Genomic DNA, 23563 nt, shown 5'->3' on the forward strand with positions numbered 1-23563 from the left:
GTTCGGGTCAGAACCCACAGGATAAAGTGCGGAGCGGCCACAGGCTCCGGTGATCGGGTTAATCCCCCGAACAAGGGCCTGAGTCACGCTGCCGGACTCCTGTCTCCAACATGGCGGCGGGAGAAAACTCCAGTTTCACTGCGCGCGGTCGAAAATCCTGCAACCTGCGCACTTCCGGCGGCTTAGCGCGGCGCAGGTCTCGCGGAATCTCGCGAGGGTTGGCGTGGCTAGTGACGGAGAGCAGCTGATGAGTGGAGACAACAGGGCGACACAGGGACAGACTCCGGTGAGTAAACGCCGCCGCGCGTCACTTCCAACTCACACTTTCACCGTTTAAACCACATTATCGGTGGTGGGTTCGATTCCCCGGCGGGTCCGGTAAAGAGTTGAGCGACGCGGGAGTTTCCACCCCCCCCCGCTGATGTGCGTGTGCGTTCCCGGTCAGGCCTCCAGAGGGGGGTAACGGTAGCCTTAACGGGAAAGTCCCGTGTTCTCCCCCTGCTTATCTGCGCGTGTTCCGCCGAAGTTCCGTTAAATTACCTGGATTCGTTTCTGATCAGACACCCGACCTCACCACAGTGACGCAGTTAGCACCTGCGGTTAGCCGCGAAGCTAACAGCGGGCACAGCCGCCGCCGCAGCCGGGTCTGAGGCACCGCGAGGCGGCTACAACTGTCAACAGTGATCCGAGCGCAGCAAGCGGCTGTTCTGAGTTCACACGTGTTTACACACAACTAGTACACAACAGCTGCAGTCTGTGTATACACGATTGAGGTACTTGTACTGTATTTGTGTATTTGTGCTTTTTAAATCTCCCTTTCACCTACTTTACACGAGCTGTTACACTTTTTATTCACACGTGCCTTGAAGTTCGGCTGTTTCACACGGTCACACCATCACTGTAGGTTATTCTGTATCTATTTCATCCTTCTGCACACTTCCATCTGTTTGATGTGTGTTATTCTTCCCATTCCACTTGTTTTGGTTTAGTTTACTGACGCAGATTTATCCTTTTTTTATTTCTTTTACCTCCTTCAATCCTCTTTCTTCTCCTCTTTCACTCTTTTTATTTCTATTTTTAGCAGTTTTCTTTTGCCTCTGTTGTTTTTTTTTAATGTCCCCGTGCAGCTTCTTTTTGCTCCATTATTACTCCATCACTCATTTTACCTGACAGCCACGAAGAACTTTTCAAATCTGATGCAGCCAACAGTTTATATACTTGTGTTTTCTCCTTTAGCAAAAGAAAGTATTTTTCACTTAAGCCTCAAACGAGGTTAATCGACAGTATTGATTGTAGCTTCATTTGTGGCCAGTGGACGGTTTGTCTCTCACATATCTGAGCAGGTTGCAGTGACCTCATAGTTGTGTATACTTCTATGTGCATTGGCTTCATCTGTAGGTATGTATTGCATCAACAAGGTTATTTGTCCGTTGTAAATTCAGGCATTAGTGGAAATAGACCAACAGAAATCCTGGTGTAACTGGTAGATTAACCAGTGACACACAGATCAGCAGCGTTCTCCCGGTGGACAGTGAAGCCTCTGTGACGCTCTGCTCTCAGGGAAGTGATGGTTCAGCAGAACGTTCTCTATGGTGTTAGTGTTGGAGGCCGTTCACAGGAAATACCTCCATGTTGTTTGGGTTTTTTTTTTTTCTTATCTGGGATGAATCGCGGCCGTTTTGGTCTTTTCTCGTGCACCTACTGGCGACCGGAGCTGCCTGAGTGAACTGTGGTGTGTGCAGCATGCTGGACTTTGGCTGAAAGGATTAACAGAGGTCAAGATTAGTGACATAGTGAGTGAACTATCGAGTGGTAGCTCGTTAATCTGTCGTGTATCTTAGTATCGTAACCCTGCGGAGGCACTCGGGAGCAACACTCCATGTTTTAATAGAGGCAGGTAAAGAGGAAGATAGTCAGATAAGTAACGTATAACTTTATGATTATCTCTACAGGCTGGGATGAATGTTCGCAGGCCTAATATCTCACATGACATTGGTTTCTGTCTCCAGGTCTTTTTGTAAGGTGGTCCAGCACAACCCGATTCAAACAGTTCACACCGAACACTCACCCAGCGCAGGTGAGTTCAGTGTTTTATTTTATTTTATTTTTGCAGAGTAAATCAGTAAATCACATATTACCTGTCCAATTGACAGGATACGTTTTTAAATAGCAGTGTAAGAGTTTTAAAGTCCGATACGACTCTACCTGTTGTTCCTGTTACCGTGAGGAAGACAGCACTTAAAGTGGTCCATTAAGTAGTTAATGGGATTTTAATTTAGGACTTACAGTATAGTATTTACAACCTGAAAAACGTTTATCTAAAATATTTATTCCTTTTCACATTCCACCAGTTTCGTCTTCACAAAAATATCCATTGGAAAGTGTCTGTAACGAAAAGGAACCAAAGTTTTAGTGATGAAGTTTTACTGGCTGTAAATATTTTCTCAAACTTTCCAGAGTTCATGTCCGAAAACGGCTTTCTTGTGTGTTTGTATGAAGCAGGAGGAATGGCGGTGAATGTCTACTCCACCTCTATGACCATAGAGAACCTGAGTCGTCATGACATGTTGGCCTGGGTCAACGACTCTCTACAGCTCAACTACACAAAGATCGAGCAGCTCTGTACAGGTGAATAATCTTTTTCATATTTAACCTGTAATTAAATAACAAATGTATATTAAGCTCCAAAAGTAAATATATCTGTGTGTTTTTTTTTTTCCCCTAGGTGCTGCATACTGTCATTTCATGGACATGTTGTTTCCAGGCTGCATATTGGTCAAGAAAGTTAAATTCAACGCTAAATTGGAACACGAATACATCCAAAATTTCAAGGTCTTACAGTCTGGGTTCAAGAGAATGAATGTGGACAAGGTGAGGACACACTTATTATTGCATTTGTAATTCCAGATGGTGACACATTGATCATAAGCTTGTCCCTCTGTGCCTGTGGGAGTAGTCTCCTTCAGATCTATATCCAGGAGCTGTAATTTGTTGTTTCTGCTATTTAAATAACATTACACTGTGTATGGTTGTATCATTTAAAATATGTCCTCAACACATTGCCCCTGTCCACCTTTCTCTGTCCCTCAGATCATCCCGGTCGAGAAGTTGGTGAAGGGAAAGTTCCAGGACAACTTTGAGTTTCTTCAGTGGTTTAAGAAGTTTTTCGATGCCAACTACGACGGAAAAGAATACGACCCTATGCTGACACGGCAGGGCCAGGAGGGAACGCCGCCGCCGCCACATAACCCAGGTACGGTACACGAGAAGGTGAGGCGCCGTCCGCCTGTGTGTGAATCAGAAGGTTTCATTTCATTGCTCTCACCTCTTCATGCAACCACACCCCCAACTCTAACCCAGGTGAACCCATTCATCACAAACCTAAAAGACCCTCTCGCCCAGGTAACATCCCCTCCATCGAGCATATGTGTGTGTGTGTGTGTGTCTGTGTGAGATCCACTCCATCGAGCATATATGTGTGTGTGATCCTCTCCATGCTTGCCGAGTGTTTTACCAATGATCGTACTGTGAATTAGCATAGATTGTTTTTCTAACCCAGTTTAGATGAAACAACGTCCACTTCTGTGTGACAAAAGCACTGACAGGCACAGCTGGTTTCATCTAAAAAGTGTTATTTGGAATGGTCTGTTCTGACATTTTGTGGGCTTTGATTGCATCTCTGTAGTTCTGTGCACCTGCAAAGTTTTAAACAGGCGTGTGATGCAATGTTTTTTACATTTTTATTACAGTTTTTAAAAGTTTTACAGACTGAGTGTAAATCAAAAGCAGCCTGTGGCTTCTGTTACCAGGTATTCTGTCTGAAACGGATTGATGCTGATTGTTGTAATTGATGTGATTCAGGCAAACAATGCTGGAAGTTGCTGCATGTATATAAAAAAAAATAATAATTACAATACATGTAACGTAATTTATCATGTCTTGCTCTGTATAGGGGAGAATAAGCACATGTGCATTATGGTCAGGAAAGGGTGACTGTGATAAACTAAAACAGCAAACTAAACACACAATAATGTGATTCAAACATGTTTTGTAATACATTTTCTAAAACCCACTCTCACAGTGTAGACATCCTATTAAAGTTATCAGGGTGAAGAGTTGGGCTACAGAAAGGCATTAGTGATGCAGTCCAGTCTAGATGCTGTATATTAACATGTTTGTGTGTTTCTGTCTTCCCAGTGCCCATGAGAACGTCTCCCACTGTACCCAAGATTGCCCCCGCCCCACAAAGGCAGATCAACTTAACAGCCACCCGCAAGACCACTCCTGTGACACGTAATGGCGGAGATGCTGAGCTCGTAGAGCTCCACCAGCAGGTAGCACTGCTCTGATTTGTCCAAAATTACACAGCGACACAACCTACATGTCCTTATTGAAAACAGCAGTGTGGTGTTAAGAATAACAAAAGAGTCCAGAATTCTACGAATCTGACCTGCGTCTTGATGGGTCTCCTCCCTCTCTGCACGCAGGTGCTGGACATGAAGCTGACTGTCGACGGACTGGAGAAGGAGAGGGACTTTTACTTTGCAAAGCTCAGAGACATCGAGCTCATCTGTCAGGAACACGAAAACGAAAACAGCCCAGCCCTCGGCAAAATCATCAACATACTCTACGCTACAGAGGTAAATACAGTCAAATTATAAATGTAACACTTAAACGTAGATAGTTCTATAGTGTTATAGTCTAATACTTACGTGTGATAACTGAGGCCTGGATCAGATAAGGATTTGAAAGTGTGCGTAAAGTTCATAGTTAACTTGCTTTGTTAAGTCATCGCACACAGTTTAGTATTTAGATGAATGAGTTACTCTGCTGTTACTTTGCTCAAACCGTATTTGGTGAAGCACATAAATTGTGTTTCCATGTGCAGACACCAGGTTACTCACAGAAATGACAACCAGCCACCCTGTCACTCATTGACCCACGTTTTCTTTTTCAGGATGGATTTGCGCCGCCAGATGATGACGAAATTGATGAAGGAGCACAGGGAGACCAAGAGGAGTTCTGAACTCTTCCTCTTCATCGCTATCAGTTTGTTCACCTCCCCGATCATCATCCTAATCTATCCTCCTCTTTTGCCCCTTTATTTCACTTTTTCAGTCGCCCCTTAAGTCTTCCATTTCATCTGTCGTTGTCCACATCCATGACGACTTTTTTTGTACTGCCTGGCTTCCCAAACTCTTACTAGCAAAGGACACTTAATCTGGACCTGTCTGGACGAGGGGCGCAGCAGCTTGGCTCGGCTCCCTCGACTCATTCTAACCGGTTACCAGAGGGGACAGCAGCACTTCAGGGCTAGTTTAGCCTTGCTAGCCTGTCAAAGGTTTTGGAGTTATAGCAATGAGATTACAGGGATCCAGGGATCTGAAAACAACAGTGCTATCAATCTGAATAAAGACTCCCTTTGTGTCACCATGCACTCTGACTGGTGACGACTCATACACACACACACATACACGTGCATCAGGGTTCGCTGCAGAGTTTATTTATGAAACCATGCAGTTTGATCGGTTTGAGATATTTTGGCTGGAAATTTCACACAGTGAGATTATAAATGGTATTAAGCCCCTTAGAGAGAGGCCTGCACATGCATATATCAAATATATGTATACCATGACACATTTTAGCCTGAAAACATATCACTGACTTTGAATTGCTCGCATGTACATGCATAAAGAAAGTCATCATTCCGAAGCAAAAAGCATCACAGAGCATGTTCGTATGTCGTCCCACCAGAGAGGGTTTGATAATGACACTGTTTTGACAGCTTGTTTATGATGATGTATTTATCTTTTTATTTATTTATCTTTTTTTAATCCGCTTTTTTCCGATTTGGGGAAATTGAAGTTCTTGCACTAAATGTAGCGACGAAAAACTGACTGAAATGATCTAAAATGCCAACATGCAGTGACTGGCTGCTGCCAGGAACATACAGCAACATGCATTTTTATATTTTGTAGATTTGTTTTAAAGAGGTTTGTTGTTTTATAAAATTTGCACTGAATTCCTCAAGTCAAGTTAGAGGCGTCAGTGTTAAAGTTATTTATCAGACAAATGTCAGGCTTTGAATTCTATGAATGAACAAATGTAAAGCAAAATAGTAAGATGACAGACTGACACTACTAAACACGAATGTTTGACTGTGATCTTTGAGCTAAACATTGTAGCTGCTATCATTACTCTTCTGTTGCCGTATTTAACTGAGTTTTCTTGCATAGCGGTAAAAGCCACAGTGGCTGCCGAGGAGCTGTGGGTGTGGTTTATTGTGACTGAGTGTGATTGACATCTGTCGGACCCGTCAGAGATAACAAAACATCAAACCCTCTCTCACCGCTTGTCGTCATGGCAGCCGTGTGATCAACTTGCATCATTTGGCGTTACTGCTGGAACGCAATAAACTTCTGAGTAACAGAGCTTATTGTTGTGTGTGTGCTTTGTTTTATTGTATCAGGTGCTGTATTGTATCACTATGTGAATCAGTATCAGACTGGAAGTTGTTCAAATCAGATTCACATTAACAGTGTAACCACAAGGATTTCCATTGTGTACCCAAGAAATCAGTCGTACAAAAGGTGCAGATGTGTTGATAAGGAAACAAAAGCACAGTTGACTCGCAGATACATATTGACTCAGTGGATTAGTTTTTTGGTAGTTTTTCTATTGCCTACTCTTGTTGAGGGTTAAGAACAGAGGACGTCACAACTTATTAAGCCCTTGATTTGTGAATATGGGCTACACATATAATTTGTAGATTGATTGATACTAAAACCATGAAATATTTGGCATTTTGTTATGAAAGGTGACATAAACTGACTCTATAACACACCATATTGATATATTTATTGCACAAATAGAGCGCGTAATACAGTAAATAAAACAAATATAGTCTGTTATACAGATACACTCTTAAGTTGTGATAATACCAACTAATTTATTAACAGGTTCATTTTTTTTTACATACAAATTTGAATTTAGTGCAAGTGAAATATTCAAGTAAAATACAGATTGATAATAATCGTTTTTGTTATTTTAAACGGAAAATCTTAGGGCCATTTTGAAAATGCCACAAGAAATAGTAGCTGTGAGTTTTATCAAATTTCATAGAAAAAAATAATTTGCAGATTAATCGATGATTCAAACAATCGAGCACAGATAAAAGTTACTTTCCACAAATATTCAGGCAGACGCCATTTTTAAATGGCTTTAGACACGTGATAAGTCTCCCGTCACTGATCATTAATAGAAACAAATTGAAATACACTCTCATAAGCGCAATTTAAAAATACGTATTTAACGATTTGTGCTTAATGGGCTTTTGACCACGTGTTTAATTAAGAGGACGGAGAGGTTAACGGTGCCAGCGCGTCACCGTGACGTCACGCCGGCAGAGCGACGTGGCACGCCGACGTTTAAAGGAACCGGAGCCCGTGAAGGAGCGTCGCCCTGTTCCCCACCGAGCAGCGACAAGCAGCCACCGGCACCGGAGACATGGCGTCCAACAGCGGCTCAGTGGGCAGATGGGAGGTCGTGAAGAAGGGGAAGAAGAACAGCAGCACCGGCACCGGCACCAGCAGCAGCAGCTCCGGGAAGAGCTCGACCGAGAAGAAGAGCGGCGGCGGCGGGGGGAGGAAAGCCCTGTGCGAGTCCAACCAGCCCTCCAGACGTAAGTGACCCGGGGGGCCGCCGAGCGCTGCTCCGTTACCCGCTCACCATGCACCTCAGCCCGGGGGGGACCGGCTGGAGGGTGCCGCTCCCTCTTTTTCACCCTGATAACGTCGCGACGCACATTTAGCCTCACGCCTCTGTTAGCCAGCTAGCTCAATCCCCGCGTAGCGTTTCCTGCTTCCGTTGCACACTGACACGTCTTAAACGGCCATTATCGAGGGTCTCCGGTCGAACTGTCATTTTGAAAAAAGGAGGTGGTGGGGGTGACGGACTCTCCGTGGCCCCGGGTGCCGCCGCCACATCCCGGGCAGCAGGGTCGCAGCTGCTCGGCTAGCACGAGCCGTTAGCATGCTAGCAGTGGTGTCAACAGAGGCGTCGTCATCACTGAGGAGCTGGAACGCGTTTTAAAATGACAGGGACGCGGCTCCCTCCCGTTATGATCCATGTAAACTTATGAGTTAGCATTAGGCTGATGTGTCGGATGAGACTATAATCATCTGGTCCTGCAGCTGGAGAGGAGACCTGCACCCAGACGGGCACAGTTCACTGTTTCCCACGGGAGCCGATGGGGGAGACAATTAATCAATCACAGATATTAGTTATTGTAAAATCCAGATGTGACACTGCTGCAGCTGTTTGTGCGAATTCGTCCTCGTGGAACCGAAGGAAAACCCTTTAAACTTCTTATCAGCCTCTTCACTGTCTTATCCTCTGAGGTTTTGATTAGTTCTTCAGCTATCTGTTATTTGCACTATTGTTTTAAAGCATTCAGTTTTAGCCTTGATTAATTGTTTAAGGCTTAAATAATTATCAGAGCACAGTGAAAAATCCCATTCGCAGAGTCCATGATCATATCTTTATATGTCTAATCAGCAGCTCAAATCCCAAAGATATTAACTTTAATTTGATGTAAAACCATGAAGAGTTGGGAATATTTCTGAGGCTGAAACTGTATTTTATTCAATTTGGCTTTAAAAAAAACAACACACAAATCTGAATATCAGCTGACATGAGTAGGAACTGAAACTGTCCTGAAGAGAGGACCCTCTTCCAAAGTCAGATTTTTAAATTGAATTCATTCGACAACTCTTCACGGGTCTGACGGCTACTTTAAATAACCGGCGAGAGGAAAGATTAGAGGCCCCTCTGCCACTGATATTTGTTTGTGCACCACATTTATCAGCGAATCAGTCCGTTCAAAGTCTGTGTCGAGGTGGCGTCAAGGTTTCATGCCAAACAAATGCACTTCTCTCTCTCTTCTTTTTCTCGTGTAACCTGGACAATACTTTCCTCTGGATGTGTGCGACAGCTTTTCTAAAAGAACAAAACACAGAAAAAGATGAATTTTACCGATATTTAATGTTAATTTAGTTCCAGTCAGAGCTTTGATTGATGAGGCTAGACGTTTGTCTTCATACTAATTATAAAGCAAGTAAGATGTATATAAAGGTTTCTATATTCTTGTTCCCTGTGGACTTTGCTGTAGTGTATTGCACCGGATCTGGAAGGTCATATGTAAGTCAGCTGATATGATGATACCCGACATGTCTGAACAAGTTATTGGGCTTTACAGTGATGATGTCAGACCATGAGTTGACCAATGACTTAACTTCTCACCTGCAATTTGGTGTGAATTCTATTGCCTTTAAAAAAAACCTTGTTTATTTTTTTTAAATAACGCTTCCTGTCAATGATGCACTAGGGTGTGAAATCTCAATTTACTGCTCACAACATAACAAACTATCCCTGGAGCATTGAAGGAGTGAACGACTGGCTGAGGGTCTTTGTGGTGTGGGGGGGCGTAATCTGAGGAGCTGTACACTGCCCAACACAACCCTCTTACAGGGTGAACTGGATTCTGACACCAGCCACAGATTAGCTGTCAGGACACTTATAGAAACATATAGACACACAGAGGACAGACTGCAGCAGGGCAAGTTTCTCCACTAGTCAATGCATTAATGGATTTTTTTCCAGTATTTGTCTCGTGTTATGTGAGACGTGCATGACTTGGGTTATAAAATATTATGCTGGTGTTTACTGGGATAACTGAAAAAGATTAATGGGGAGATGGATATCAATCTGCGTGATGTATTTAACCCTTTTGAGCAGGGTTCAATAAAAGGAGAAGGCTCCTTTTGATGACATAGGAGATGTCACTGTCATCAAAGGAGCCTTCTTCCTTTAGGAGAGCTGGGTTCCAAGACTCCAGCTTGATCCTGTAGAACATAGTCTAGGTCCTCAGAGATTTCAGACTTAGAATCAAGACCAATAATTTCCTCCTCATTTTCCTCATCCTGTTCTTCATCAACGTTTGTCAACTGTAAGTCTGACATGACTGTGACCAGCCAGACTAACACTCTGGATAAAGACAATCAAAAGCACATTTTCAAATGCATATCAATCAGTCTATTAAGTACATAGTGTTATATTTCAAGTTTTGTTACATTACATTTCATTTAGCTGACGCTTTTATCCAAAGCGACTCACAATAAGTGCATTCAACCATGAGGGTACAAACCCAGAACAAGAAAAATCAAGAAAGTACAATTTTCTTCAAGAAAGCCAAACTACAAAGTGCTATAAGTAAGCTTCATATAAGTGCTACTAAATCGCTCCCTTTTTCTTTGTGTGTGTGTGTATCAAAGGGTTAACTCACTCAGTTAAGTGTAGTTTTCACTGTGGGGAACATTTGTTGACGGTTTACTCCTCGTGGCAGCTTAATCTCGTTAGATGCTCATTAATGGGGATCAAAACACCGGTAAGAGGCGCTCAGGTAAACAAACGTGTACTCGTGTCTTTAAAGGCACAGTAGGGCTTAGATGATTCAGATATTTATTACAAACTCAGCTTCTGCTCTTGGAAATGGAACTAGTGTCCACTCCTCCTTTCCCACAGCGACCACATATAGATTTGGGTTTCTCAGCAGCATGATCGGTGAGCAACTGGTGACCTGTCAGCAACTACTCAAGTTTGTGGGCGGGTCTGAACACTCGTGTGCACTGGTAGTTAAATACTGTAAATATCTTTCCAGGGTGAATCTGGGTTAAAGCTCTAGGAGTAACTTACTCTGAAACACCTGGTGTTGAGTGTCACTGTCTCATGGTGGTGCCGTTTAAATCTTTTGCTCTTTATTTGTTTATTTATTTTTAATGAATATATATTTGTGACCACAGGGGGAGGAAAGTAAGAAAATTATGAAACACAATCCTGGTTTTGGTCTTTTCATCGGATTTGTTGACAGTAAATTAAATTCTTTCACATCCTGGGAATAAAATAATAAAAGTTAATGTGAACACTTGATTATCAGAAGTTTTTCAACTGAAAATGTGGTTGTTTTATTATTGAATGTTGAACAGGGCTGTAATACCCAGTGGTGGGAAACTTGTAACAGAAATATTTGCGTTGGCCACCAAAGCTTCAATTTGGTAGCAGAACGGTTTGACTCTGAAGTGGACGTGGCTTGTTTTCACGAGGATCTTAATAAGTAACACACAAGGGGGGAAAACTTTGGATACAGCTGGTGCTTAACTTCATTCCTCTGTGAACTGAAATGAATGTTGCATGAAAGTTGAATAATAGCTGCTCATTATGCAAGCCACAAGTGAGGGGAGGAGGGAGGGATAAGTAACACACTGAATATGAGCAGATGGAGCAACCAGGGAGGAGAATGCCTTGGTTTCCATGGATTAACTTGTTTTCCAGGACACAGGGTCGATTGGGGGAAAGTGTTGAAGAAGATCAAAGAAGTTTAAAAAAAAAAAGTTTCCTCATATTTGCGATCTAGAGGCGTGTCTAACCAACGCTGCCTTGTTCCCTCCAGCACCCCTGATTTTGTCAGAGACTGTGTACGAATGCTTCGAGAAGATGGTGAAGAAACAGAACAAGGAGCAGGTTCCACCAGCGGCCGAGCCTCCGAGCAAGAAGCCCTCAACGAGTAAACCACCCAAGAAATCAAACTCCAGCAGTACGGTCGCCCCTCCGACGCACAAGAGCCTGGAGGAGGCCTTCAAAGCTGTGAGTAACGCACATTCCCAGGATTTGTTGTTGAGGAATGTGACACTGACATTTGTTGACGATCTAAAGGCCAGAGCAAGAATTTAAACAGAGTTGATCATGGTCACAGATTTTGGAATATTTGAAGATTCTGTGTGTGAATTTCCAACTTTTCTCCCTAAATTTTAGATTCACAATAATGACAAATCTTCCTCAATATTAGTGTAAGATTTTTCCTGATTTCTCTGTAGAATAATTGTCTCTGTAAAACCTCAAAGCCGCGCATTTCCTCATACAAACCGAGAAACAATGCAGCATTGTGGCAACTTTAGAGCAAAATATCACATGCTGGGACACAGATTCATCTTCACATAATGAACGTGTTGTTTCTGAGGCTACAGACGAGACTTATCTGCTCTTCTCTGCTGTTCTCTCTCTTCAGCTGGATGTCGGGGACCTGAAGCAGCAGCTGGCCCACAGTCAGACTCTGTTCCCAGACAACCCGTCAGTCTGGGTCAAAGACCTGGCCGGGTACCTCAACCTCAATCTGACTGTGCCGGAGACAGAGCCCACTCACAGCAGCTACGCTCACGGTCGGTTGTTTTTATCTTATCAAGATCCAAATATGCAAAGTAATACAGTGCAATTTCAATATGACCTTTTAGTTGCTTCGCCCATTTGTCAACAACCTGACATTGAAAGGTTTTTGTAGTAATGTCATATCCTCCTTTTTTCTCCCCTCAGACTACCCATACTGCCTTACAGGGAAGGAGCTGAGGGGTGTGATTAAAGGCCTCATCAAGCGCTGCAGCGACGTTCTGCCAGGTTTCTTCGACCACTGTGTTTACACCATGCTCAGGGAGCTGGACAGGCAGTCAGGTAAATACAGGAGGTTACACGAAGAGCTGGAAGTGGTTTGGACGTTATCCCTCTTCGTTTGCTCTGTGCATCGTCAGTGTCATTTCCAGAGTAGATTCAGTACTTTCAGTGAAAAGATGAGGAGATTTCTGGAGGATGTAGTTTCAAATCAGTGTTGCATCTTGATTTTTAAGGTCAGAATATACAGTGAACATTGCTTTTCTCCCTTCAGGAGAACCACTTCATGGCTACAGAGTTTGCATCCAGGCAATTCTAAAGGACAAACCCAGAATAGCCACCCAAAATCTGCCAGAGGTAAGTGTGTGTGTTGACTGCTTCACTGCACTGGTGTGTGTGTGTTTTGTGTGTGTGATTTCAGTTCCATTGTCCAGTGTACTGCATGATTTGTCTTCTGCAATAACTGTGCAGTAATATGTTGTAATACTCTCTCTCTCCCCCCCCCTTTCTTCCTTCCTCTGCAGTATTTGGAGTTACTGCGGTCGGTTCAGAATCGCCCAGTGAAGTGTTTGACTATCATGTGGGCTCTGGGACAAGCAGGATTTTATGACCTCAGCCAGGGACTAAGAGGTAACTAACAGTCATACACTGCCCCCCCCTTTTAAAAAAAATTACACACATTATCACGCAACTACAAAAACCATCCTTGAGTTGAGTAAGCACAGTGTTTCATTGTTCTCACAACTTTACTGCCGCTCCGGGTCTGTCCTTTCTCCCACTTTCCCAACTGTCTGTGAGCACAGCAAGTCTGGGTTAGGGGTTGATGGAGCAAGTCCAGTTTTGTAGTAAATGATTGTGCAGCAAATTTCAACACACTTTAAAATACTTTACATTGAAAAATGTGTATTTATCCTCACGTTTATTATCTCAGTTCAATAGCTATATATGGTAAAACTGTAAAATATCAAGCCTCAATTTCATTTCTTTGACACATATCAGTCGATATATATATATTGTTATATATTATAATATCAGGATTGGCCCTTGGAAAGTCCCTTTCGGTCTGTCTCTTATAAAACACCAGGACGGGCTGTTTAACAATGTGAAAACGCTCTAATCTCATCATCAGGAATTTAAAAAGTAATGAAGTGTTTCCTGTTTGAGCCTCAGACTGACTGGACTGAGAAGATAATACAAACTTGACCTTAAATGTTTTCCTGTGTAATTTGGGAGGAAAAAATAATCTCATTTAAATTCTCAACACAAAATTGCACATTTAGTACATTTAACATGAGACTCGGAGTATTTCCAGGTTTGAAAGTGACTTGCTGGGCGGCTGTCATGCTGCTCCGCTTCTCATCACTCAGTTATTTTGTGTCACCGTGTTTCTTTTAAATACACAATGTGTTGCTGTTGCTCTGGGCTGTTCTTTTTTTAGAGATGGCTGAAAGAGCCCAGTGTTGATGTCGTTTAATACCAGACTAACTGCTCCACCAGCACAAGGTGAATCAAGTGTTGCTCTGTGTGTTTCAGTGTGGCTGGGCATCATGCTTCCTGTGCTCGGAGTGAAATCCTTGTCTGCGTATGCCATTGCCTATCTGGATCGAGGCTTCTCCTGTAAGTCTGGCGGAGGAATATGAGAACTGTGTGTTTCAGTTTTTAACAAAAACCTTCTTTTATTTGTTTTGACATGTTTTTCTGGATGTAATATGATTTTAAATGAATCTGATCATGATCTTGAATCTCAAATCCTTTCGTTGATCATCTTCTTTAGACTTCCTTTAACCTGGGATATTTGGCATCATGGGACCTAAAGACTTCTTTCCTCTACTGGTTTAGCCTTATTCCCAAGAACGCCTGTCATGAGGTGAATGGAATCTAATGTAAAAGTCTGCTTCACAGTCATTATCCATTCCTTTCTGACCTTATGCAATTACATGACGATCAGTTTAGGAATAAGTCGATGTAGAAACTGGGTGGTTGAGAATCACCACGTGAAGTGGTGAGTTCACTGAGAAAGATCATTTATACCTTTTTTTTTTGAACATTAACCAAACAGTTGTAAGCTCATCATCTCTGCATCAAAACAAACTGTAGAACTGATCATTTCATACAATTTGAGTTTGAACACATATGACTCTGGGGTTGTTGTTTTTTTATCTCCCAAAAACTAATAACCCCATTTTGTTTGTGTTCAGTCTGCAGGAGCAGCTGAGGCGTCTGTACCCTCGACTCAAAGTGCTCGCGTTCGGAGCCAAACCAGAGAGCACGCTACACCAGTACCTGCCGTCCTTTCTTTCCAGAGCCACGTCGCACTGTCCTGACGACATGAAGAGAGAGGTAAGACACACGCATGTACTTACTGGCTCTAAAACATCAACAGAAAACCTGAGGATTTAGTGTCGGTCCTTCTGAAATAAAGACAGAAGACACTTTTATTTGTTGGATGTGGTTTTATCAACCTATAAACTCACCATTTAACTGTTGTCTTGGAGTGAGACGAGCGTATTGTTGGGACTGTGGCATTTAAAAGATTGTCTCCTTGCAGCTGCTCAGCAGTATGACCGAGTGTTTGTGTGTGGACGTACAAAGTCTTGAGTGTGGAAGCAGCTCTATACAACACTTTACCAGTCCAGGTGGGTTCTACACACTGCACTGATTTTAAACATTTCTACATTTTATAAGTGGTTGAATTAAACTTTTCTTTTTTTAAAGTGTGAAAATGGCAATACAAACACTCAAATCTGGTTTTCAGTTCTAAACTCCACCGAAGTGAATATATGGGGCCACGCAAGGATGCAGTTAAGATTTTGAGGCTGATTTTCCTTTTTTTCTTTCTCCAGTCTGCTGTTGAATCATTTATTGAAGTCTGGAAAGTCCTGCCCGAAGTATGACTCCACCATTACACAGATGGTTTTCAGTAATCTCAGCGTTAATGAAAATACAGAGGAAACCTTGCATGAATCAATTCTGTCGAATATGTAAGGCTAAAAGACTAATTGGGTCTGAAATATCTTTTATAGCTGTCTTTTTTTAAATGCGTGGTGTGCTTAGCGGCTGTCTTGTCATTTGACCATCTTTAGCTACGGAGGAACCTTGAAGAAACAATCCAGTGGTTCGGAGTGACCAGTAGGGAGATGAGCGACGCTGAGACTCAGGAGCTTCAGGTGCAACAACCTTTTATCAGGTAGGCGCTGGTGCAAGCTGATTGCCACTGAGCACTTTTGGCGGTTTTATTTATTTATTTGTCTGAGATTAAACCTCACGGTGCCCAAACTCCTGAATTAAACAGTAACACTTGTTTGCTTTGTCACCGGAATCTCGAATGAAGATCTGGCTGATAGTCGGTTCCCCTGGTTCAAGCTGCTCATGGTTTCTTTCATGTTCTGCTCGGCTGCTGCGTGCATGGCGTCAGATCTCGACCACCGGTCTCTTCTTCGGCGGAACTTCCGTCTGGATCTGGACTTTTTTTATGTTTTTGTTTTTGTTCTGGAATCATGCGATGGTTGGTGTGTGTTTCGACAGTTCAGCGAAGTATCTCTCGTATTCAAGTCGACAGTGTCTCAGCAGACCTGGACAGAAAGTAACAGTCTATTCAAACAGGGCTTCAGGTACAATCCTTCTTTAAACCTTTTGTCATAACTGTTCATGAAAAATCAACGATTTACTTGTGTTTTTGGCTTTTCTGCTAGCTGGATGGAGACAAACGCCTTATATTACTCTGAGTGTACGGGTCTGAGGCCACTGGTAGCCCAGGCCATGGAAATCAAGCAGCAGCCATCTTCATCTCTGATCACACCACAGTTCGTCCTCTGGGTCAGAGAGAAAACGCGCTGGTCATAGAATGGATAAAGTGAATATGAACAACCATAAAACTGTCACTTATTATTTGGTCTTTTCATTCGCTGATCAACTTCTCTTCTTTGCTCAGGTCTACACCAACACTCAGACAGTGTATTCAGATTGGTTGTGCTGTGGGGAGCTGCTGCTCCTCCCTCCATCACAACTATCCTGCCAGCTCTGGGCCTCATGTAAGCTGCTACAACGGCGTGGACAATGCCAGGGGTCCCACAAGTCAGTCATGAGCTTTAACCTTTATTTGAAATTCCCCGGTGACCTGTTTGACAGCATGTTACATTTCACAAACTAAACCTCAGATTACTAAAGATTACAAACCATGCATCACATAAATAGAGAACATGACGACTGGCCAAAAAGTGAAATGTCTCGATACATTGGCGTATAGGTCATAAACCCCACCTCCTCCATGTTAGTGGATGGGACATGGACCAAACAAAAAAAGTCAAAATACTTAAAGTTGGTTTCTGTCATTTAAGTTTTTTTTTATCGCACAGATATTTTTCTGAGAAGTTTAGTTTTAAGTATTTATATAGTTTGTTTGAAATACATGCATCTATGTATTTAACAATTAATTAATTACATGTACATTTATAAGTGATGGGAATGGAAGTTATGTTTTGTTTGGCCTTCATTTATAAGTAATGTTGCTCTGAGTCTGTTTCCATAGTGAATGCAAATGAATCCAAGATTATATTTGGCTATATTTAAAACTCTGACATGAAGCACCGCCTGTCAGAAACTCACCTGCCTGTGTTTCTCTCTTCCAGCGGTGAGGTGTCGGTGTCGTGTCTGCAGGGCCACGCCGTGACCTTCGCCAATTCAACGTGGCAGCTGCTCCAACACACGACTTCCGCCGTCAAGACGTGGGCTCAGGAGCTGCTGACGAGAGCATGATCATCAACAACAACGACGACAGATACTGACTAAACTTACACACACAATAAAAAACACAAGAAGGCTGCCTCTCAGTGCACGGGCTCCTCTCTGAAGCTGTCATCGGACACTGCGGGGTCAGACCAAACCAGCGCTCACGCAGCAGGAACCGTCTTCTGTCTCTTGTTTCGGCTAAATTTTATCAAATCAGTTTGCTGTTGTATAGATGTTTGTTTTCTACCGATCCTTTTTGTCACTGCTGGACGCTGAGGTCGTCTCTCTCTCTCTCTTTCTCTCTCTTCTCTCGCTCTTTCCTTCTCTCTCTCTCTCTCTCTGAGTTTTCTACTGCAAATAAACTGTTGCTTTAACAAATTGTAATTTATAGAAGATGTAGGTTTGTAGATGATTTATAAGCAGTTTTTATTTAAAGATATATTAAGAAAAATAGAGAAACTTGCTAAAGGGCAGGGAAAAGACCCCCACCCCCAAAAAAGATATTCCAGACTCAAAGACCTCATCAGCTAAACTCTGAGGACCACTTCATCTCCTCCTGCTCACTGTGAAGTCAGATCACTTGTATGATTGTTTGTGTCGGGCTCAATGAAGCCGTCATCAAGTCCGAGGAACTGTCCTGTCACAGTGAGGAGCTCACATCTGCCGGTGGATGGACTGCCTCACCAGATGTGGAGTCGACAACGTGACTCCAAACAGGAAAGAGTCTCCTCCGTGTGAAAAATAAAACCTGCTCGCTGGCTTTTTGTCTTGCACATCTTTGTCTTTGCTGCCTCTTCTGTCCCGTTTCTCGTTTTTTTTTTTTTTTGTTCATCAGCAGCTCGACACCTGAGCTGAAATCAGCGCGACGACTGTGTCCTCATACTTGAAGGCTGAGGATATTCCGTGTGTGTGTGTGTGTCGATGCACTTGTTCTCCTTTAATTAACCCCGTGCCAACATCCTCACTTACGCTCATAGAACTTCAGAATAAGAGCCCCCCCCCAGAAGAGACGATTCACTAACATTAACGAGATGTTTGGATGGAAAAATGGCAATTTATGTCTTACTTTGTAATGTGAATGATTTATAATAAAGATTTCAACCCCAGTCACTGTTTGTGTTTCTAATGCAAAGCTTCAGAAAATCATCAAACACCACGTTGACCACTGAGATCCAGTGACGACCAGGAGGTGGTGGTTGGGTTATGAAGGGGGCGGGGTCATTTGGGGATGCTAAGCATTTTCAAAACAGGAAAAAAGTTACATGTTAATCCAGCCACGCGGTGCTCGTGCGCCCCCTGGTGGAAGCAGGTGGACGATACATCCCCGGAAATGTAGTTCTGTGCACCTGCAAAGTTTTAAACAGGCGTGTGATACAATGTTTTTTACATTTTTATTACAGTTTTTAAAAGTTTTACAGACTGAGTGTAAATCAAAAGCAGCCTGTGGCTTCTGTTACCAGGTATTCTGTCTGAAACAGATTGATGCTGATTGTTGTAATTGATGTGATTCAGGCAAACAATGCTGGAAGTTGCTGCATGTATATAAAAAAAAAAAAAAAAGACAATACATGTAACATAATTTATCATGTCTTGCTCTGTATAGGGGAGAATAAGCTTTATTGTATCAGGTGCTGTATTGTATCAGTATCAGACTGTGGAAGTTGTTCAAATCAGATTCACATTAACAGTGTAACCACATGGATTCCCATCATGTGCCCAAGAAATCAGTCATACAAAAAGGTGCAGATGTGTTGATAAGGAAACAAAAGCACAGTTGACTCGCAGATACATATTGACTCAGTGGGACGTCGGCCGTGGTCAGTCGTTAAACTTCCACTCACAGTGAAAGGAAGAGATCTTGAGAGAGATCCAGGAGGTTTGAGCCAAACACTAAGCGACTCATTTGAGAGTCAGAGCAGCCAACACTCACCGTCTGTTCACAGCCAGACTCAAAACTGCAGCAGGTCCTCGGTGTAATTGGACCTGGCAGTTGTCAGTGATTGAACTGACAACAGGGACCTTACAGGGACGAGATAATACGTTTCTACTGCAGGTTTTTAAATGTTTAGCACTAGAATTAGTTTTCTATTGTTACGTTTTCCCTGCCACTGTTTTGTGTTATCACTCCTCAGATATAGTTCATATTTAAAATCGAATTTAACAGTAAGATGGAAATGAGCTGCTGTTTTTGTGTTTTTCTGTTTAACGGTGAGGTTAGACAGAGGACTTTATTTAAGATATATTAAAAACAAAAAAAACATTAGCGAGGATGTTTGGACGGAAGAATGGCAACGATTCATGTCTTACTTTGTAATGTGAATGATTTATAATAACGATTTCAACCCCGGTCACTGTTTGTGTTTCCAATGCAAAGCTTCAGAAAACCATCAAACACCAGGTTGACCACTGAGATCCAGTGACGACCAGGAGGTGGTGGTTGGGTTATGAAGGGGGCGGGGTCATTTGTAACATGTTAATCCAGCCACGCGGTGCTCGTGCGCCCCCTGGTGGAAGCAGGTGGACAATACATCCCCGGAAATACGAAAGTTTTCCAAAATTCCTTGCATATGGTATTTAGTGAATATTGGGTGTCGTATGTTTCCATCCCCTTCGATAGCTCAGTTGGTAGAGCGGAGGACTGTAGGTTATGACGTCAGACATCCTTAGGTCGCTGGTTCGAATCCGGCTCGAAGGAGGAATCTCCCTTTTTTCTTTCCTACGTCATAAACACGTAACTATCACGTCGCATGGTTGCCACGTCCGCGCCCCCCCCCCTCCCCCGCGCCGTGGTGCTATTGTATCGGTGTTGGCGCGCGATTAAACTTTGTTTGTCCCTTTGCTGAAGTTAATTCACTTTCATGCAACTCACTCGAATCTTATCTTTGATTCATAATTCACATTTTAAATCATAATCAACTCACCTCCCCGTGTTCACAAAGGCGGAAAGTCTTCATGGACCGTCCGGCACGACCTGGCAACCCGGCCTTCGGCTAACTTCGACTAAACTGAGGCCCAAAGTACTGTTCCGTTAAAATAACGTAAAAATGTCCTCAAGTACGTTTTTTCTTACACGTTTAGCACGAACTAAAAAAAAAAATAACTATAGAGCTCCGACAAATGGAAACACAAACACAATAATAACTTTTGTTTGTGTAGCGCGTTTCTTAACAAGGCTACAATGTGCTTCACGAAAAAGAAACAAACAAACTCAAAAATAATCCAAAGTTGATATTGTAAATGCGTCTGATGAAACAATCTAAAAACACCTGGAATCCCAGGTTCGCTCCTCACAGCTATGCTAGCTATGCTATGCTAACAGTAACGTCACCGCAGAACAACTTCGCAGCAACGTAAATAAACCCGCACACGTTCGATACACGTGCTGTTGACGATTGGTCAATAAAAGTCTCGTGCACACGGTTTCCGGGCTCGGTAAGCACTGCTGTTGAGTGAGCAGCAGGTGGCGCTACAACACAGAAAACCACCTGCAGAAGCAGAGCCATGCAGAGAGAGAGTCGCGTACAAGGCAGTAGACGAGTCTCTATACACAGGCTCTAGACGAGGTGGGGGGTCAGGTTATAGAACTGGAACGGGTCAAAAGTTTTGACTGAAAATGTTGAACAAAGTTTGGTTGTTTCTGTGAAGTTGTCCCGAGTCTTTAAAGTGTCTTTATTGGTCTTTTAGAAGTGACGTGAAGAGACAAACACGTACAAATCACTCGAACTGATCGGGTTGACCCAACTCTCTCCAGTGGTGGCTCCGGGTTCGTCCCCTTCGATAGCTCAGTTGGTAGAGCGGAGGACTGTAGGTTGATGACGTCAGACATCCTTAGGTCGCTGGTTCAAATCCGGCTCGAAGGAGGAAGCTTTTGTCACGTGTGAGGTTTTTTTCTCGCGTAACCTTGAAGACTCGTCGATACTTGAGGCTAAAGCCCCGGATGTGAGAGGTTCGCTGGGCGGATCCAACATGTCCTCAAATTAAAGGATTCATTTACACGATTGGTTATTGAACATTTACACAGTTTCTGTTCAGCAAAGTATAAACAACAACACGGTCAAAATTCCAGACATGTAATAATATTATAATAATATACTTTATATGTACAGCACCTTTCATACATAACCTGCAGCTCAAGGTGCTTAACAATAACAACCAAAGCCATGAAACAAGACACTGTTTGTAAAGTAGTGTTTGTGAACGAATGAATAAACAATGATTACAATAGATCTTACAAACTGTAAACAACAGACATGTATGAGGCTGCTGTTCCATTAGGAGACTTTAAAACAACAACAACACTTTGAAAGAACACGTGAAGCAGGAGAAGCAGCTGGAGCTCTGAACACCGTCTCCTCTGAAACTACTGCTGCTGAATGACCACGAGGGGGCGCCCCAGACAGGAGAAAACGTGTAGAGCACACTGTTTACTCAGTAATATTTCCCCTTAAATCATTTTCTGTTCGGACACAAGAAAAACATCTGTCCTGTAACAGCGGTTTTGAAGTGGAGCTTCAGAGGGCTGTTGTGAGTGTAGGTATAAACTACGTAGCTGCCTCGTCGTCGGTATACTGGGGGATTAGCTCAGATGGTAGAGCGCTCGCTTAGCATGCGAGAAGTAGCGGGATCGATGCCCGCATCCTCCACTTTTTGTTTTTTGTTATTATTTTTTATTTTTCTTTCGTATTTCACCAACTCCTGGACCCAGTTTCACCAGATCCATGTTTTCATTCTCCTGATTCACTTCTTTACTTCTGTAAGTTCCTGTGTTTCGTGTGGTAACAAGAGAATCTCTAACTAAAACAAGCTGTGAATGAAGATGACACGCACACATTTCAGAAGTCTGTCGAGTAGAGCAACATTAATACGTTTAAACTAATTCAAGAAAAGGGTTCTTTATGAAATGTGTTGTTGAAAAGTATTTCTCAGTGTCTGAATCTAAGGTGTAAAACTTTCTGTGTCTGTTACAGTTCTTTGTAAATCTGGAAGTTTAACAGGGATGAAAATATTATCCCCCTACTTTTAAAAGTCCTTTATGGAATTTTGACTAAAATGACGTCACACAAACAGGATGCACACGGGGGATTAGCTCAGATGGTAGAGCGCTCGCTTAGCATGCGAGAAGTAGCGGGATCGATGCCCGCATCCTCCAGTCTTTTGTTTTATTTGTATTTGTATTTCGCTCGGGTCTTATTTCACCAACTCCTGGATTTTACAAGACCCAGTTTCACCAGATCCATGTTTTAATTCTTCTGATTCACTTCTTTACTTCCGTAGTTCCTGTGTTTTTGTGTGGAGAGAAGAACATCTCTAACTAAAACAAGCTGTGAATGAAGATGACCTTATTATAAGGTGTAAAACTTTCTGTGTCTGTTACAGTTTTTGGTAAATCTGGAAGTTTAACAGGGATCAAAAATATTATCCCCCTACTTTTAAAAGTCCTTTATGGAATTGTCAGTAAAGTGACGTCACACAAGCAACACCAACACGGGGGATTAGCTCAGATGGTAGAGCGCTCGCTTAGCATGCGAGAAGTAGCGGGATCGATGCCCGCATCCTCCAGATCCTTTTCATTTACTCTGCATCATTCTTCTCCACCAAACACGTCATAACTAACACAAGGAGGAAGAAACTGCTTCTGTCATTTAAACTGTGATACAAGGTTACTCTCCTGTCAGACATTCTAGTCAAAGACAGTTTGCCAACGTGCCCTGCAATAAAAAGATGAATTTATGAACAAAGTCTAAAAACAAAAACAATATCTCGCACATCAATGTACCTGCGAATACGTTTATTGATTTACTTACAATCTTTAAATTCCTTTGCGAGGATTGAGGAACCTTGTCACTGTGCCAGCATCCACCAAAGTAGTTTTTCTTTCCCTTTCGCTCGGAATTCATTTCACAGCCCTCCTGACATTTCCCGAACTGCTGATTTCCAAGCTTTGGATCCGTAATTCCTTTAAAGGGTTCTTTATGAAATTAATATGACTTTAAGCTTCTTTCTCTATGAATAATAGTCATATCTTGATTTCATGCAGAATATTATTCAATATTTACAACCTGTTCAGCTCTGAAACAAGAAAAATATTGTTTCTGTTAGTTTTTTGTAAATCAGATTTTTGAATGAGGATCAAAGTAATATCCACCACTTTAAAAAATCCTTTATAGAATTCTGGATGACATGACGTCACACAATGGTTAGCAACACGGGGGATTAGCTCAAATGGTAGAGCGCTCGCTTAGCATGCGAGAAGTAGCGGGATCGATGCCCGCATCCTCCAGCAACTGTTTTCATCCAGATGTTTCGTTGAACGCATTTGGTGACAAACAACGCACATGGT

The 23563-nt window shown here is 42.6% G+C and overlaps 2 protein-coding genes and 5 non-coding genes across 11 annotated transcripts; all 7 read left to right on the forward strand.

Moving 5' to 3' along the window:
• The first annotated feature begins 135 nt into the window (after positions 1 to 135).
• Positions 136 to 6432, forward strand: LOC118099283 (microtubule-associated protein RP/EB family member 3). Of its 5 annotated transcripts, none has more exons than XM_035143728.2 (9): positions 136 to 286; positions 2010 to 2077; positions 2503 to 2628; positions 2726 to 2871; positions 3091 to 3253; positions 3361 to 3402; positions 4198 to 4334; positions 4488 to 4640; positions 4958 to 6432. In XM_035143728.2, exons 3-9 carry the CDS (start codon positions 2508 to 2510, stop codon positions 5024 to 5026), a joined length of 831 nt encoding a protein of 276 aa, XP_034999619.1. In that variant the 5' UTR covers positions 136 to 286; positions 2010 to 2077; positions 2503 to 2507; the 3' UTR covers positions 5027 to 6432. The 5 variants fall into 5 exon arrangements, with proteins under 5 accessions (XP_034999619.1, XP_034999617.1, XP_034999621.1 ...); XM_035143726.2 differs by having other exon boundaries at positions 137 to 286; positions 2500 to 2628; XM_035143727.2 differs by lacking the exon at positions 136 to 286 and adding an exon at positions 749 to 773 and having other exon boundaries at positions 2500 to 2628.
• Positions 6433 to 7371: 939 nt separating this feature from the next.
• Positions 7372 to 18329, forward strand: LOC118099282 (transmembrane protein 214). The gene is given in 15 exon segments (XM_047338200.1): positions 7372 to 7681; positions 11507 to 11700; positions 12122 to 12272; positions 12424 to 12558; positions 12770 to 12852; positions 13020 to 13125; positions 14029 to 14112; positions 14270 to 14329; positions 14645 to 14835; positions 15044 to 15089; positions 15092 to 15131; positions 15339 to 15383; positions 15587 to 15682; positions 16188 to 16311; positions 17068 to 18329. Coding segments are annotated over 15 exon segments (1713 nt in total). The 5' UTR covers positions 7372 to 7506; the 3' UTR covers positions 17251 to 18329.
• Positions 18330 to 19830: 1501 nt separating this feature from the next.
• Positions 19831 to 19918, forward strand: trnay-gua. Its single transcript is given in 2 exon segments — positions 19831 to 19867; positions 19883 to 19918. It is a non-coding gene; the product is annotated as a tRNA-Tyr (tRNA).
• A 1076-nt stretch (positions 19919 to 20994) lies between these two features.
• On the forward strand, positions 20995 to 21083 carry trnay-gua. Its single transcript is given in 2 exon segments — positions 20995 to 21031; positions 21048 to 21083. It is a non-coding gene; the product is annotated as a tRNA-Tyr (tRNA).
• A 710-nt stretch (positions 21084 to 21793) lies between these two features.
• Positions 21794 to 21866, forward strand: trnaa-agc. The gene has a single exon. It is a non-coding gene; the product is annotated as a tRNA-Ala (tRNA).
• A 433-nt stretch (positions 21867 to 22299) lies between these two features.
• Positions 22300 to 22372, forward strand: trnaa-agc. The gene has a single exon. It is a non-coding gene; the product is annotated as a tRNA-Ala (tRNA).
• A 337-nt stretch (positions 22373 to 22709) lies between these two features.
• On the forward strand, positions 22710 to 22782 carry trnaa-agc. Its single transcript has one exon. It is a non-coding gene; the product is annotated as a tRNA-Ala (tRNA).
• The last annotated feature ends 781 nt before the right edge of the window (positions 22783 to 23563 follow it).

This window comes from Hippoglossus stenolepis, chromosome 20, assembly GCF_022539355.2.
Source record: "Hippoglossus stenolepis isolate QCI-W04-F060 chromosome 20, HSTE1.2, whole genome shotgun sequence".
In the NCBI taxonomy this organism is placed as follows: domain Eukaryota; kingdom Metazoa; phylum Chordata; class Actinopteri; order Pleuronectiformes; family Pleuronectidae; genus Hippoglossus; species Hippoglossus stenolepis.